This window comes from Indicator indicator, chromosome 36, assembly GCF_027791375.1.
Source record: "Indicator indicator isolate 239-I01 chromosome 36, UM_Iind_1.1, whole genome shotgun sequence".
Taxonomy (NCBI): domain Eukaryota; kingdom Metazoa; phylum Chordata; class Aves; order Piciformes; family Indicatoridae; genus Indicator; species Indicator indicator.
In genome coordinates, this window is record NC_072045.1 from 1874925 (window position 1) to 1891643 (window position 16719).

General features: G+C 45.5%; 2 protein-coding genes across 3 annotated transcripts; one reads left to right on the forward strand and one right to left on the reverse strand.

Moving 5' to 3' along the window:
- Positions 1-561: 561 nt before the first annotated feature.
- Positions 562-2970, reverse strand: SMIM7 (small integral membrane protein 7). 2 transcript variants are annotated; one of them, XM_054396199.1, is made up of 5 exons: positions 2921-2970; positions 2791-2832; positions 2641-2693; positions 1856-1946; positions 562-1311 (listed from the first exon to the last, which is right to left on the reverse strand). In XM_054396199.1, exons 1-5 carry the CDS (start codon positions 2944-2946, stop codon positions 1296-1298), a joined length of 228 nt encoding a protein of 75 aa, XP_054252174.1. In that variant the 5' UTR covers positions 2947-2970; the 3' UTR covers positions 562-1295. The 2 variants fall into 2 exon arrangements, with proteins under 2 accessions (XP_054252174.1, XP_054252173.1); XM_054396198.1 differs by lacking the exon at positions 562-1311 and having other exon boundaries at positions 1904-2693.
- Positions 2971-3264: 294 nt separating this feature from the next.
- On the forward strand, positions 3265-8323 carry TMEM38A (transmembrane protein 38A). The gene is made up of 6 exons (XM_054396128.1): positions 3265-3388; positions 4102-4258; positions 4820-5004; positions 5685-5772; positions 5877-5994; positions 6291-8323. The coding sequence occupies exons 1-6, from the start codon at positions 3265-3267 to the stop codon at positions 6513-6515; spliced, it is 897 nt and encodes a 298-aa protein (XP_054252103.1). The 3' UTR covers positions 6516-8323.
- The last annotated feature ends 8396 nt before the right edge of the window (positions 8324-16719 follow it).

A 16719-nucleotide genomic window follows, 5' to 3' on the forward strand; every position in this document is an offset into this window, starting at 1 on the left:
ATCTTGAGGTGACAGCATGCTACAAGCACATCATTTATTTAGAATGATAAACCTGTCTTTATTTCTGTATCAGTAGAACTTGGTCATCCTGTTTCTTTCACTGTGTTCAGTGTTGCTCAGAAAGCAGACTTGGTTCCACACAGCATCAGCCGTTTTTCCCAGTAAGAACAAAATCCTCAAGTCTGAAGCCAAGCCTGAGCACTGGTGCCAAGTCCAGGGGCCTCTCATGGATTATGCACAGATGGTGATGGCTACTTCCACCCCTCCCCTTTACCCTGTCAGGGAGATCTGGGGTTGGCTTGATAGCATCCAAATAAAATTCAAGGTCTTTGCTAAAAGCAACAGTCAGACAGCTAAGGAAATCAAGGCCAAGGAAATTCTACTATTGGTTTAATTTGAGCACTGTGCTGGTCAAAGAGGCTAACTGAGCATAAACAAAATTCAAATAGCCAAACACAACCACAAGCCTAGATAAAACGTCTCAAACCAGCCCTCCCCCATTGAATTGATTTCTCTTGTAACAGAATGAACATGGCATCAAATAAACATTTTAGCCTTAAATAGAACTTTATTTAACCAAATCCAAGATTATTCCAAAACTATTCCTTAGTATTGCCATATATAATTATTTTTGCTGTTTCCTACCCAAAAGCCTATTGCTTAGGGAAAAAAAAAAAACAACGAAAAAACAGCCAATTCTCTGAAATTTTAATTTAAAAAGCACTTTCTTAGAGTAACAGCAAGAAAAGGCAAGAACTCCATTTGACTATCCTTTTCTAGTTCTCCAACAAAACTAAATGCAACAGTGTGGAGTTACACCAATTCTTTGCTCAGCTTTATAAAAATCAAAATCACAAACTGCAAATTCCAGGTTTCGTAGAGGATGGTGTGTTAGCAGAGATATCAGAGCTGGGAGGGACCAACAACACAGAGCTTTAAGATTGCTCTTCAGCCATGCTCCAATTCTACCCTTTGTGCTGAGCACTGTGCTCTAAGCCTAGCAAAACAATTTCTGAAGTACTCTTTATTTCAGGAAAGTTGAAATAATCTTACTTTGAAGATTTGGGCTCAACCCTCCAGCAGCAAGTGACTCAGTGTGCACCAGATGATGACACAACTGCCTGAAGAGGATGGATGTGCTCCATGTTGTAGCACGATAGAAGCTTGCATTGAAGAACAGGCCACAGTCCCAGGGCTGTGTTTTGAAAGTAGTGTAATCTTTTACTTTATAGAAAAGTTATGTTCACACAGCCAAGTGTCTCTTCCAAGGTAATAGGCATGTTTGTGGATGACTTTCAAGATCCAAATATCCTGGTGGATGCAACAGGAAAAAAAGCAGGTGAGAATTGGGTAGTGATGTGAGCAGTGATGCCCACACCCCTCCAGCCCACCAGCGCACACCTTGCCTCAGCTTTGCTCCCCCATACATCACACCATACAGCTACACGAAAGGATGCAGCCTGCCTGCCTTCCAGAACTAAACCCTCTGGTTTCCAGAAATTCTTCTCAAGGCTGATTCCATTCTAATAATGGGGGGTATCCTACCCTAAAATGGAAACATCCCAAAAGTCAAACTGAAGTGTCAAATGATGTTTTCTCAGCAACCCACTACAAGGAATGTTCTAAGACTAAATGACTCACACACTGGCACAGGAGGTTTTCAACAGGTGCCCACATTAGCAAAAGCAGTGTGAGGTCAACCAGCATCTCTTTGAAGATTGAAATAAGTGACATGAAAACAAATTATGGAAGAAGACAGTGGGAGAGAAAGAGATCTGCAAAGAAATACACAGTATGAAAAATCCCAACATATCCAGCTTCCAGCAGACATGTGAGGCCATACAACATTACTTACACAATCATGCAGAACATCATGAAGATGTTCCACAAGGCAATGAAGATTCGAAAGTATCTGAGACTCAGCAAGAACTCCCTGATATTATCACCTAAAAAACAGAAGAAACCTTTGATGTCAAAAATACCCAATACACTGACAAGTCATATTTTCAACACTGCTTGAAAAACTTAAGCAACTGACAGAGGGAGAAAAAACAAATTGGTCAGAAAGCAACAGCCTGAAGGTTGAAGTTTTAGGTAAAAGATCCATGCTGCGTTCAGTGCATCCCTTCTATGGGCAGATGGGAAAACAGTAACTGATACAAAATGATCACAGTATTAAAAAGGAAAGGACACGTTTTCTAGCAATTTCCAGCCTTCCTGTGACTTCTAAGCAGGAAGCAGAGATAGGAAGCAGCAGTGTAGATACACACCAAAATAGGAATCAGGCTGTAAGGAGAGTATTGCCTCCACAGCACAGGCAACTAAAGTCAAAACTGCAGAAAGAAATGTGCTGTTGGGCATTTCTTCTCAAACCACCAATTTGGGATCAATACTTTGGGCTGCAATGTCTCTATGTCAACATCATCGAGTAAAAATTTAGGTTCCAGTTTAGTAAACCAGTTATTCCCGCCCCAGAGTAATTCGCATGTACACAAATTGGGGTTATTGTACTTTGGCGCCTTGAAAATGCTTTCGCTAACAATTTCCTTCGAAAACGCCCGTTCCTGTACGTATTTAGGCAGCCCAGGGGCAAGGACACAGGCTGGCTGTGCCCAGACCCCGCTCTGCGGCTCCCGATACCGGTCGTGGGCTCCCTCGACTCCTCGCCGAATCCCTCCGTATTCCTCTTCCTCCTACGGGACAGCGAAGGACACACACACCGTCTGAGCTCCGGTGAATCCCCCGCTAAAACCGGCGCCTCCCTCCTCACCCCCCTTCCCGCCCGCTCACAGCCTGAAGTTGAGCACGGCACCGGCGTTCACCAGCAGCGTCCTACGGAAAAGACAGAAACAGCGCATCAGACACCGAGCTGGACTGGACCGGGCCGGGCCGGGCCGCTCCCAGTCCCCATCCCCTCTACCCGCAGAGCAGCAGATCCCCGATCATGGCGTCGGCTCCGGCGGCGGAAGCGGAAAGGGCGGGTGGACACCGCTCGCACCGGCGCGGTGCCTGCGCGTCCTGGGTGCGGCACCGAGACCGGGGCAGGGGAAAGGGTGAGGGTGTCCTCCTCGTCCGGACTCAGGTTTCGCAACGGCGGCGGGAGAACCAACGCGGGCCTGGGCTGCGCTGGTCACGCCTCCCGCCACCGTCACAGCCCCGTTAGACGCCAGGCCGCACCCCGTGAACGTCCCTTTGGAGGCGGGTCCAGGGGGAAGGCGAGCAGCGGAGAAAGGAGGCGGGAGGCCGGTGGTGCCCGCAGCCACCATGGAGCTGGCGGGGGCCCTGCAGCTCGGGGAGCTGGCGGCCGCCTTCGCCGCCCTGCCCATCTTCCCGGTCTTCGACACGGCCTATTTCATTGTCTCCGTCCTGTACCTCAAGTATGAGCCAGGTGAGAACGGTCCCGCGCCTCTTGCCCCGGCTGAGGCGGGGGGCTCGGCCGTAGCCGCGTCACTCCGGGCCGGGGTGGGCCAGGCGGTGAATGACCCGGGCTTTTACGCGAGTGCTGGGGAGCAGCTGTGACACTTCGTCGTATTTTCTGTGACGTTTTCTGTGCCTGAGCAGGTCGCCCTGCGCTGTACTCACAGCCACAGTGTATGAGGATCCGGGGCTCGAAGCATCACTGCATCGCTGTTCTGGGATCTGACACTTGTCTCCAAATAGAAAAACAGAAAAAACCCAGGAACTAGGCACTCCGGGTTTGAAAACTGAGTTTTGTTTAAAATTAGATTCCAACCACACTCAAATATTTAGGTGCAGCCACTTCTTTGCTGCTATCCCAGGACAATGATTTCAAGGGAAAAGTTGTTCCCGATTGCAGTAAGTAGCAGCAAATGCAGGAGAGGAACTCTTAGCCAATTCTTAACTTCTAACGACTCAGTGCACTGGAAACCTTATGGTGGGGCCTGCGAGCTATGATCACACAGACCATTTCTGTGCAATATCTAGTACTTGTCCAGATTTCAGAGCATGTATTTGCTTTACAAGCACCTTTCTTTGACCGATTTTCCTGGAGAACATCCACCATAAGCTGCTTTCTTAGATGGTCTTGAAGATTCTGCTTATTTGCTGAATTCATCTTCTCATGGAGCATTTGCTTCACAGGAGCTGTGGAAATGTCTCGTAAGAGCCCTTTTGCCTCCTGGCTTTGTGCCATGCTCCACTGCTTTGGAAGTTACATACTTGCTGATCTGTTACTCGGAGAACCACCTATTGGTTACTTCAGCAATAACTCCAGTGTCATCCTGGCCACCTCAGTCTGGTGAGTCTTTTGCCCTTCACCTGATTTTTTAAGTACAAGATGCTGCTGGCTGCTCATGAAGCCACCTGGTGTGAAGGGAGGTCTTCTGCGGGTGTGACACACGTGTATGAATTATCATGTGTGGATTAACTGGGGGAAAGAAAGGGGAAGGGGGTGGAGTCTTGCAGTCTTCTGTATTCCTAGATCGAGTTTCTCTGAGCAGTTGTCTAATACTGGTTGGGTCCAGTCCACCAGCTGGGCATTTCTATTCATAGCTGCTGCAGCTGAACTATGGCCAAACCACACGAGCATTGTGCCCTGCGCTGATACCACATTTAGCAGAGGAGTGTCACATGCTGGAGACTGGGGGCGTTTTACTCATTGTGCTAGTGAGATGTGCACAACTTAAGTACAGTTACTCCACATTTAATTTCCTCATGGTTGTGTGTGGTTGAGACTGACAGAACTATCATTTCCCTCTTCCTGACACAACTAACCACACAAGACTCTTAATAAATCTTCTCTGTGTCCCAGGTCAGGACAAACAAATGCGTCTTTAAAATCTTTGTGGTTTTGTTCCAGGTATTTGATATTCTTCTGTCCCATGAACCTCTTCTACAAGTGTGTAAGCTTTCTGCCTATGAAACTCATCTTTGTGGCAATGAAGGAGGTGGTCAGAGTTCGCAAAATTGCTGCTGGGGTCCACCATGCTCATCACCTTTACCACCATGGGTGGTTCATTATGATGGCTACTGGATGGGTCAAAGGTGAAATGCAAGATATTTTTATTGTGGCAGGGAGGCACCCAGCCCTGTGGGGAGGGATGGGAGAATCTGTGGGTGAAGCTTGATGTGACTACGTCACTCAGTGCTGATCAGCAGGCTGGTCAGTGGATGTGGTCAGCTGGCTTCTGTCAAGTTCCCCAGGTATTTATTAATGCTTGCAGCATTAATAAATAATTTTAATGGAGGTGTGAAGAGCTGGAGTCAGTATGAAATAGAGGCATAAAATTTGGGGATTTTGAGCAACATGGTCTAGTGAAAGGTGTCTCTGCCCATGGGACAGGGTTGGAACTGGATGATCTTCAAGATACCTTCCAGCACAAACCATTCTGTGATTCTGTTTCTCCCATGTTGTGTCTCTGGCTCACCTGTCTCTTTCCAGGGAGGTTCTATCTGTGTTGAAACAGCCCAGTCAGTTTTTAGCTTTTGGTTTGAGCAAACATTAGAGCACCAGTAAATGGATAGAGGCAAATTCCCTTTCCCTGCACTTTATAGGAAGTCTAGAAAGCATTTTGAAATTTGGGAAGACTGCCTTGAAATTTGGGAAGACTGTCCTGACCCTTTTGTTTTGCTTAGGGTATCCTTATCTCTTGCACATTCAGAAAAGGCAGCAGAGCTCTCTGCTGGTGTGGCAGTTCTAGCTTTTCACATTGACTGTTTCACAGGTTCTGGTGTTGCCTTGATATCTAACTTTGAGCAGCTGCTGCGTGGGGTCTGGAAGCCAGAAACAAATGAAATTCTTCATATGTCCTTGTAAGTAGAGAGCCTGCAAATTCTGTCAGACCCAGAGTGGAAAATAAAGAAACATTCATGACAGGATGCAAACCTCCTAAAAAAGGTTTTTATTTCTCTTCTAGCCCTACAAAGGCCAGTCTGTATGGCACAATTCTCTTTGCTCTGCAACAAACTCACTGGCTCCCTATCTCTGAAGCGAATCTCATCTTCTTTTTCACAATGTTTATGATAGTTTGCAAAGTAAGTGTACAGCAGGTTTGTTGCTAACAAAACCAGAGGAAGGGCACATACTTAAACCCAGAGGTGTACACCTTTCTGAGCTAGCACTGAGGTATTGGCTATAGATGCCATGAAAGATCTGCTCTGGAAATTACAGGCTAAAATTTCCATCATGTAGGCACTATATTTGTGATACAGCCTTGAGTCATGAAGCAATAGGGCCTTTTATCTGGACTAAGTAAAGTGTTCCTTATAGCTGGTATTTCATGGCTGATGTGTGTGGTCTTTAACTGTAAGTATTCACTATTGCCTGGCAGGTTTTCCTGACGGCGACTCACTCTCACACCTCACCTTTTGCTCCAGTGGAAAACTTCCTCTGCCCGGTTTTCTTTGGCTCTGTTTCCAGTGGACACACTAGTCACCATCATGATCATCACCATGGGGCCTCCCATGAGGTTTCCCATCCTCCTCCTCCTCCTGCAAAGTCAAAAGAGGAGCTAAATGAAGGCACAAGGAAACGGAAAGCGAAAAAAGCTGAATGAAAGCAACCACACAGTAAATAGGCCAAGAAACTTCTTCCAGAGCTGAGTCTCCGAGCCATCTGTGACCTTCCTTATCCTCCAGTCCTTCTCTGTCAGACTCCAGAGAAGAGGTGGAAGCCAGGACATTGCCAGGCAGTCATTTGTGCTCGATGTGCTTCTGCTTGCTTCTTGGTCTCTGTCTCTCTATTCTGATCACGTTTTCAGGGATTTGTGGTTCTGTGCCAGGATAAGTGGGTGCCAGTTCCAAAGCTGTCAGTGGTTATGATGCAGCATTTTTGGTTGATGCAAAATCTTCCGCTATGTTTATTTCTGAATGGAGCCAAGTTTGTGCTCCTGCAGGGCTTAAGTTCCCTTGAGTTTTCATGGACCTTTTTGAGCCCTACTGAAACAAACTGTTAAGACACAATCACTGTAGAAATTGGATTTCATACTCAAGGAAATTAAATAGTCTTGCATGAGCCTGAGTTTATTTATCCTAGCTCCCACATCTGCCATATCTCCAGTTAATGTGACATTTTATATGCAATAAGGATAGCAACTCTGGTGTCCTGGCCAAACTCTTACTTCTTTCCAAGTTCCCTCTGATCCTGAATGGATAGAACATTGTCACTTTCTTGACTAAGTCTGTGTCTGCAAGAGGTTTGATGCTGTGAAATGCTCGGTGTGCTATGTATTGGTGCTGTTACTCCTATGAACTGTTGCATAGCATTGCTGCACGTTGTCACTTATAGTGTGTTCCACCTCAGATTTGATCATAGTTAACTACAGAACAAGCATGGTTCTGATTTGTTTGCAGTCCTGTGGGATACAGGAAGGGTGTGTGAGTATAAGTAAGTATTTATTACTATTTATTTATAATTTTCAGGGCACTGAATTCATGGACCTGGAAATGGTTTTTTTTAAAAGGTTGCATTTTTATGTAGAGAATTGGATATTTCTAAGTGTGGTCTGTGGCCACAGCTACATGCCGGTGTGTGCTTGAAGGATTGCTGTTGGTGTGCTGAAGAACAACCTGAACACTCTTGCAGGATGCATGAAGGAACATTTCCTATACTCTTAAAATAGAAAGGCTGAAGAAGTGATTTCACACCAGCTGATTAAGACTCTTTGTAAAGAATTGACAAAACCACACCAGATGAAGATATTGATTATTTTTTATATGTCCCTTGTGGTGAAAGTACTGGTCTGTGAAAGCAGCTTGAGCCCAATGAGTGGAAAATCTGAAATGCCTTGCATGGCTCAGAGAGGAGTCTATCAGTCTGTTCATGTCCTGCTTTGTGAATACTGCCTTTTAGAGTAGTTTTAAGCTGTTCTAAACTGATTTTGTTCTTATAAATGTCCTCATCCAAAGGCTGGATCACCGTGGTGAGAATGATGTGCATGGGGATGTGGTGTTCAGTTAAGCAGCACATTGCCATCCCTAGCAGCAAGGTTTGTTGCTATCATCTTGCAACTGGGAATATAAACTGGAGGACTTAAGAAAAGTGTACTTTTTGTGTATTTCCCTGTTCAAAACTAAAATTGAAGGTTAATTAAAAGAAATTCTTGTATACAACCAGATGAAAGCCAGTGCAAAAAGCCAAATGCTTGTGGGTTTGGGCTTTGACAGTGCCTTAATTTTGTGAGTTTCACTCCTCTTTGGTAAAAAACAGGAATTCTCCCTGACAAGTCACCTCTCTAGTTTGCAGACACTGGTCTGCTGAAATCTGATGTATCACTAGCATGCAGGCAACAATGAGTGTTCTATGAGAGGTCTGATTCAAGGGGAATCTTGTTTTATAAAAGCTGTGAACAAATAAAAATTGTGAAGTAACTCTGACTGCCTACTGGCACTTGAGGAAATGTTTCTTTTGCCCTCACCAGTCCCAGAGGCCACACTCCTTGAGGTGCTTAACATATCCTTGACCTGATGACAAAATGATTCTAACTGAAGAGAGATCAGACTTTGATATATCCCACAAGTACACCTGAGCATGTTCAAAATTAAGTAATATGATGAAAGCTCCATTGCTTTTCTTGTATTTGTAGCATTACTGTCCAATAAGACCAAGATTTCAGGGAGCATAATAAGGAAACTAACTTCCTTTGCTGTTTGTAGCAATTGATTTTATCTTTCTTTTGTCACTAGATGGGCAAGGATGACATTCACCTGTGACAGGAGACTGTACACCTGCAGAAACAGCTCCGCATATACAGTGCTAGCAGATTTATATCAAGGTTCAGTATGAACCCCATATAACGTCCCCACACAGACAACTGTTATCCTGGGCAAGCTGCTGTGGGTGTCCTGCTGGAGCAGGGGGTTGGACTGGGTGATCTCCAGAGGTCCCTTCCAACCCCCACTATGCTGTTATTCTGTGATTCTGGAGTACCTAGCTCACCAAAGGTCTATTTTTCTGAAGGGTTTCACTTGTCTCTCCCCAGATCTAACTCTCTTAAAATGTCTATTAATAGCCCTTAATTCCTCAGAGAAGTTGGTAAGTTGCCTTGGAGTGTAGGATTTAAAGTCTTGTATGACCCAAGGAATGGCACAGGGTCAGTGCAAGCCTCACACATACCACATGAGAACACTAGTGAAAAGCACTAGCACGTTTCACATGGTTAAAGCCTTCCCCTCTCCTGTGACATCATCTCAGCATTATCTCAGGACCTGGAGAGCAGAGTCACCCTCAGGTTGGTGGGAGGGGTTGTTTCAAGTGCTCTGGAGAACACTGCCATGTGTCCAGAGTCCTAGACTGTCCTGGCCCTGCAGAATGCTCCCAGCTCTGAGCTCCACTGCTCCACAGAGTAGGAAAGGAGCCCAACAGGGGTTAGACTTCACAGGACAGACGTCATTCCCTCCAAAGATGTCCTGATCGGATAACTCCTGACACTAACTCTAGTGAGAGGCAGCTAAATTTAGCAATAGGTTTAATCCTCCAAGGGGCCCTGGCTGCCTGATGGAAAAAGCAGTGTTTCAGTTGCTGCTTTCAGCATTTCTTGTTGAGCAACAAGGTTTCGTTTTTCTGCTACATGAAATGAGCCATACCCTGAGGTCTACAGCTTTTCACTGTGGCAGATGAGCTTCACAGACAGGGAAAGCTCTACAGCCCTCACTGTGAAGAAAAAAAAAAATTCTTCACAGTAAATGAACTCAAGTAAAAAAACAGGAGGCAAAAGGAAAGCACTTGTGTATTAAAGAGCCAGTGTAAGAAAAGGCAACATCAGTACACCAGAGCACAAAGCCGGAACAAAAATGCTTGTTTTCCCCTTTCCCTTTCATTCTTAAGTGCAGTAGGTACATTCTTCCACATTTTGTCCAAAGAATAAACAAATTATATAATCCAGCAAAGCAGAATGACCCAGAGGATAAAGATGGATGTTACCTTGGCATCTCCGGAGCAACAGGCACGTTTTTCCTTTTAACACTTGCCAGGTGATTAGCTGCCAAATGCCTGCTGCTTCTTCCTGCTGCCTTAAAAAGTGGAAAGCACTAGGTCAGTGCTGAGAGTGTCAGCCCAAAAAGCACATAGGACACAGAAGAGCATGAAAAATCAGAGCTTTATGGTTTTCACAGCAGCACATCTTTATTAGCTGTAACTGCCTACGGTTCTTGTGCCATTGTTTAAGGGACCTAACTGGCTACTGTAAGACACATGACAGAGGATTCTATAGAAGGTAAGTTGGGCATAGCTTGGTGCTTCCTACAACCTTAGACACCCAGCTTTTTGCTTCGGCAAAGATTTTTCTCTCAAGATACATCTATAAAAGATCTTCTAGAAAGCTCACCAAGATAGTTTGGATTTAGCATGAGCTTCTTTCAGCTCTACCAGAAAGAGAGGACACTGACAAGGCAAACTACTGGAGGACACAGGCTGTTGCTAACAAAGCTGGGACAGTCACTGCACACAGAGGCCTCTTCAGGATGCTCTTACTCGGCCCTAAGGAGATCTGGTTTGTCCTGTGTGTCTATCCACTGTAAGGAAAGGAATTTCATCAGACATCAGTGTGGTTCTTCCTTGGTAAACACCCACAAAATTATCTCCCAGCTAAGAGTTTAATCCTGCTCTCATGTGGTCTGTGAAGGCAGCAGTCTGTGAGCAAGCTGATGAGGGGACAATGGGTCATGGAACAGACAGAGGGAAAACAAGTTCCCTGTCATGCCAGAGACCACACTGCCTTTGTGACTCACAGCTGCTATCCACTTCACCTCTGTGATGACATTTTTGACAAAAAGATATTGGTAGTGAGCATCTTGGAGCCTGTTCTCTTTTACGCTTCTGTATTTGCATCTTTCACACATTATCAATAGAAAAAGTATAATTTCTAAGATTTTTTAATCCTGATACTTATCTGTCTCCTGTGTGTTCCAAAAGAGAACCGGGGTAGGGAATTTTTCAGAGAGCTTGTGGATGGAATCTTTTAAGAAGGAAGAATTAGTGTGAGATAGTGATTTCATCTTAGCTTTAGGGTACAGGTAAGGCTATAGCTGTGGAATGCAGGAAAACAGGTCTGCTATGTTTAGAGACTTGAACATTTTTATAGCCTGAGGAAATCCAGAATGTCCCTGGAAAAGATTTGGTTTTGATTTGCAAATCACAGGAAGCTCAGCAGGAACTGTAACACACCTGCTGCATTCCTGCAGCAAGCAAGCTGCTGCTTTTCCCATTATCTCAGCCCCTGAAGCTTCCCAACTGGAGCTGACTTTCCAAAAACAGATCTGCTAGCTGGGGACTTCTGGTTTCACTGCCATCAACTGCTTGAGTCAGCAAGTGAGCTAATTCTCTTTGGTTAGTGACAAGAATTGGTGTGATCAGTAATAATGACAGGTATGTGGGGTATGAGGTTCATGTAACAGCACAGATCGCAGTGCCTTGAAAAAGTCCAAAAATCCATGATTTTAGAGTCCTAATGTTGACTTAAATTAGCTTTAAAATAATGTAGGCTAAACCCTAATGTAGGCTCTCTGCAGTGTTTGCTTCTGAAGGTAAAATGCTTCATCTCCCCATTTGATTTATGATAGATTAGGATGTTGGTTAATCTCTTCTTACTTGGCTGGGTGAGTGTGGGGATTAATCAAGCACTGTCTGAAAAAGGAGCCTATAAATACACATAACCAAATTTTCTCTAATTATTCCTCCGTATGCAAGAGGCATACAGACAAGAATAGACACCAGACTCTTAAATCCCATGTCATGAGAGAAACAGACAGAACACAGCAGCTGCTCTGGCTGATACCGGCTTTCTCTGCCATGCCCCATTCAGTTTCCTGGAAAAGGGAAAAAAGCCACAGAAGTAACAGATTATGGTCTTCTGTGAGAAAGTGGGGAAGCAGAAAGTGGTTCCAAGGGACTGAATCTGCTTGGCTGGTGCAGCACCTTCTTTGCTTCTGCAGGATGTGGAGAAAGCAGCATCTCTTCTGGGAAAAACTACCGAGCACAGACTGAAACAGCAATGCACTGCCAGTGCTGGAGAGCAGAGCAATATGGAGGAGAGGTGCTGAAGGCATACTCTGAGAAGGTAAAGTGGAGACACTGAGTGTGTCAGGGCCTCTGCTGAGATGTCTGCACCAGTTACCTCCTCTCCCTCTGCATTCTAAGGGCATTTGGACAAAGATTTTAATTTTCTACTTGTTCTTTGTTAACAGCTGCAGTTTCCTGCCCTTGAGCTCAATACATCTTTAGCATTTTCTTTCTGCATTTCACCCATGCTGCTCTGGCAGGGATGATGCCCCACTCCAAGCACAGCCATAAAGCAGCAAGCGTTTACTATGCACAGTTCAAATGTTCAGCAAATTCACTCTTGCACAGCTTGACAAAGAGCAAATAGTGCCAGGGCAAACACCCTGGGAATTAAAAATAATGCTTGAAATGGCTAAGAGCACCTGAACAATGGCTGACACTGGTGCTGCCATGCCTGCGTGATGCTAAAATAGAGCCCATTCTTTCCGAGACAGCCCAGGTGAGTGAAGAGAGGGACCTCAGGTGTACACACCTCAGAGGCAGCACATTTAGCATGCTGGAAGGAGGCACTGGGGATTCAGCCCAAGTGACAAACACTGGTTGCTATAAAGATATTGGTCCTCTTCAAACACAGATGGATCATTCCAGGATGCAAGGAAGTTTCACTGCATCTCAGCACAGTCAACCATTTCCTACTGTTCCTGTCAAAGCAGATGAAAATTTCCCAGGGTTTCCTTCAAAAAAAAAAAAAAAAAAAAAGCAAAAAAGGAGCAAGCCAGCTTTCTGGAGAGAGGCACCACAGACCACTGTTCACCACCATTACTCATCTGCCTTCCAAGGAGCAGAGCCTACTGAGGAGGGAGTCCAGAGAGCAGTGGGAAGATGGTTCCTCCCTACTCCCAGCCCCACAGCCTGGTCCAAATACTCATCAGCTCAGTTTCTTCTGAGTAAATAAGCTGAAAAGTCCTGAAGCTGCTGAATGCATCAGACATTGTCTCTGCTACAGTCAGCAAGGTATTATGATGTGGAGAGAATACTGTGCTTAGCAGAGAGGCTGTCAGCTTGCAGCTTCCTTTGAAAGTGAAGATGCCAATAATCTGCTGCATTTTCTATACAGCTTTTTTCTGTCATACAGAGTTTGCAGTGAACACGTCAGAGATGGCAGAATTCTGCACTAGCCCAGCAACCAATGGCATTTGCAGTGAAGCCCAAATTCAGCCTTAGGCTATCCTGTGCAGAAGTAGCTCAGAGCAGCTCAATTTTTGTCTGCACACAAGACAAGAGAAATTCAAAGGCTTTCTCAAAACCCCAGGCAAACATACATCTGATTCCCATCCACCACTCTAATAGCAAGAAATATTTGTGAAGAAATTCTCTTCTTGGATAATATCCAAATATTTCCCACTTCCCCTGCCTACTGGGACACAGTTGCCAGACTGAGCTCCTACAGCAGTAACTGGCAGTGGGTAGCAATTACTCAGATTTTCAGGAATTGCAGAGCTAAATTTCCCTTTCTTCTGAAATTCTTTTGCTTAGACAAGCTCTCAAGTCCCCAGAAAGTGCTTTTCAAAAACAGAAAGTGCTGCAGCATCTCCTCTAGTAGGATGTAACAGGATGAATACCCCATTTGGACAGAGGTGTTTCCAGCTGAAGCAGACAGACTGGTCAGCGCTGACAGCAACTGTCAGAGCTGCAATTTCTGGAAGAAATGGATGAGAACTGCAGACAATCTGACATTAGTGAGCATATAAGGACATAGCTACTGCCACGGGTTTACCTATACCATCTGGCCAAGCTGGGGAAGACCTCATCGGGAACAGTTTTGGGATGAAGAATGTGATGCAACTGGGATCCATCAAAGATCCATAAATGCCTCATTCTGGTAGAGCCTCTGTAGCTGAGGTTTCTGCTTTGCCAACAGATATTTTGTCTGTTTGATATGAGCAGTTTACCACATGTCCAGTGCAAGCACCTGTTAGCTATCCGGATTCCTTCGCAGCTTTAAAGATAACTAGAGGAGAGGGTATACAGTGCCAATTCTCTGTCTGCTCCTCAGAATACCCACTCCTCCCTTGAGAAAATCCTGCCACACCACTATATTTGCCCATGTTTACACTGTTTCCTTCTTCATATTAATCCAGTGCCTGGTCAGATGAGGCCAGTTCAGTTCATCACATCACCTAAAATACAACCATACCACCTCTGACAGCCCCACCAGTCACGTTCTAAAAGGCTTTTTGGTTGTTGCCCTCTTAGCATAACATACACAGAAGCCTTAGCCAGGCTTCTTTACTTTGTGCCTTCTCCCCGAGGTAATTGGGGGGCTGTGCCAGCAGTGTCTGAGCTGGTACAGTGTCTGCCCCTATTCTGCTCTCTTTCCACACTGTGGATTTCTCCAGGCACCTTGTGGGCCCCTACACACCATGCTCACCAGATTCATCAGAGGGAGGCTTCAGCCTGGGGACAGATACAGCCCACAAATCCATCTAATGGTCCATCTGTTATGATGGACTCTGAAATACCAGAAAAAACAAACAGAGCAAGGAGAACATCTATCTCTGCAGGAACAGTTTTGCCTGGGAGCTTACAGAAAGGCAGGATAAAGGCCCCTTGCCTTCATGCTCAGTCATGCACCAGCCCATTCACAACTGTTTCAACAAATGAGGCTAAAGTGGGTCATTTTGTCGTCAGGACAACAAAGGCATAGCTGACCTAGATATGTCTGAGGGAACCTAATGTTGCTCTTGGCACAGACTGCAAGGTTCAGACAGGGCAGGAGTGTTCCAGCTGGGGCAACGCAGCATATCAACAATCTCTAAATGTCTCTTATCTGTCTGTAGCATCAAAACCAACCTCTCCTGTTTGTATATAATGGTAAGTGTCACAGTGATGGCATTTGGTTCTGATCACTGGCTGCTGGTGGCAGGTTCCCAGGATGGCTCAATGCTTGTCTGGAACACAGAAGGGTTTGAGGTGCTGCATGCTCTTCCTGGGCACTCTGATGAGCCTTCTCCACTTTTTATGGTTGGGAGGCTCTTTTCATGTTTGAGGAGAGTTCTGACAGCTCGACAATGCTTGTGCTGTAGGCACACAGACACCTCCCAGCTGTCAGCACTCTCCCAATGCTGACAGCACTGAGAATCCCTCACTCTGAGAATCCTTGTCTTATTTTACAGCTGAGGATAGGTGCATCAATGTGTTTGGAAAAGGAACCTGTGCTGTTTCAGCTGCCGCAGATCACAGCTGACATCTGGAATCTGATTTCTGGCAGATCAAGTTTATTATTCAGGACACACATACTGATGAACAGCCCTCACATCACCTTCATGTGGATGAGGAGCGTTGGTTGTGCATTTTTCCTCAGAGTCAAAGTTAGAGCCATTAACTTAAAGCGTGCTGAAAGAACAGGAACGTCAGAAGTTTCAGCCACAACCACAAAGGCTGTAGACAGAAAAGCAGCCTCAGTCCTCACTACTCCTATCCCTTCTGGCACCTCTTTCCTTGGCACACAGAGACTGCAGAACTCCTCTTCCAGATTTTTGGAGAGGCACTGGATGCATGGATGTATTCTGTAGTATTCAACCCAAGACCAGGTCTCTTGCCTCTGCAACTCTGTGTGTTGGACTCCACACTGCAGAGATAGATAGTAGTAGCAGCCAATGGAATTGTTTAGAAGGGGTGGATGGGTTAGGGTTACGGTCTTTAAAACCATCACGCCAAGGATTATGGCTGTCTGCAGGAGGAACAGAGCCTGGGGGACAGCACCACTGAGATCCAAATGTCAGCTATCATAGCTACAAGAAGAAACACCAACACCCACTCTTCTCATCCAGAAGCAAGGAAAGATGATACTGGGATTTAGCAGGGGATCTTTTGTCTAGAATATGTTATTATTACGACAGCAGAGAACCGAAAATATGAATAATATACAAATTATTTCACAAATAGAAAAGCCAATGATGAGCCTCATCTGGGGGAAGTCATTCACATGCAGTTGGAATTAGAACAGTCCTGCTGATCTCCTCCTGTTTTACAAGCGAAGTGTGTGACACTGCCTCAGTGAGATGCCTGGAAACAGCTCCTTTCCACTGTCCTCATCTCTCTCCTGAATGCCAGGCAGGACATAGCACATGTCCCACCTTCAGAGTCATGGAAACCAGTCAAGGACACAGCACTCAACAAACAGGAGAAGCAGCTGGCCATAGCATATGATGATTTTGTCCTTGTGCTTGATATTCTCCCTGCAGACCCATGTCCAGTGATTGACAGGCCCACCTGAACCTTAAAACAGCCCTCTGGCTCTCTGATCTCCAGTATGGCTGTTCTTGCAAATTACAGAGTCCTCTAGGCATGACTAGTGGGGACTTACTCCTCTATGACTGCCCTCAGGCACAAGAGTTTCCTTTGCAAGGTCACAGAAGGCAGACCTCCTTTGGAAGGCAGCCACAGCAAGCAGTGGGCACTCAATGGATCTGAAGATTCCTTGCAGCCTCTAGGACTTGGAGTTCTGTCAGCAGGAACATGAGATGTGCTGTTCTAAGGTCTGACAGCAGTAAGACAGTGTCAGTAGTCAATTACTGCCCTGAGCTGTCTGGGACAATCCAACTGACAGGACTCCCAGCTCTGACAGAGAATACCCAAATCCTGACAGGCAGCATTGTTATTCTCAGCATCTAGGTCTGGTTTTAAAGCACCCTTACATCTAGATACACTATCAAGGTGTTGATACTGAGTGAATGAGTGCAGCTCTGACACTAAACTTA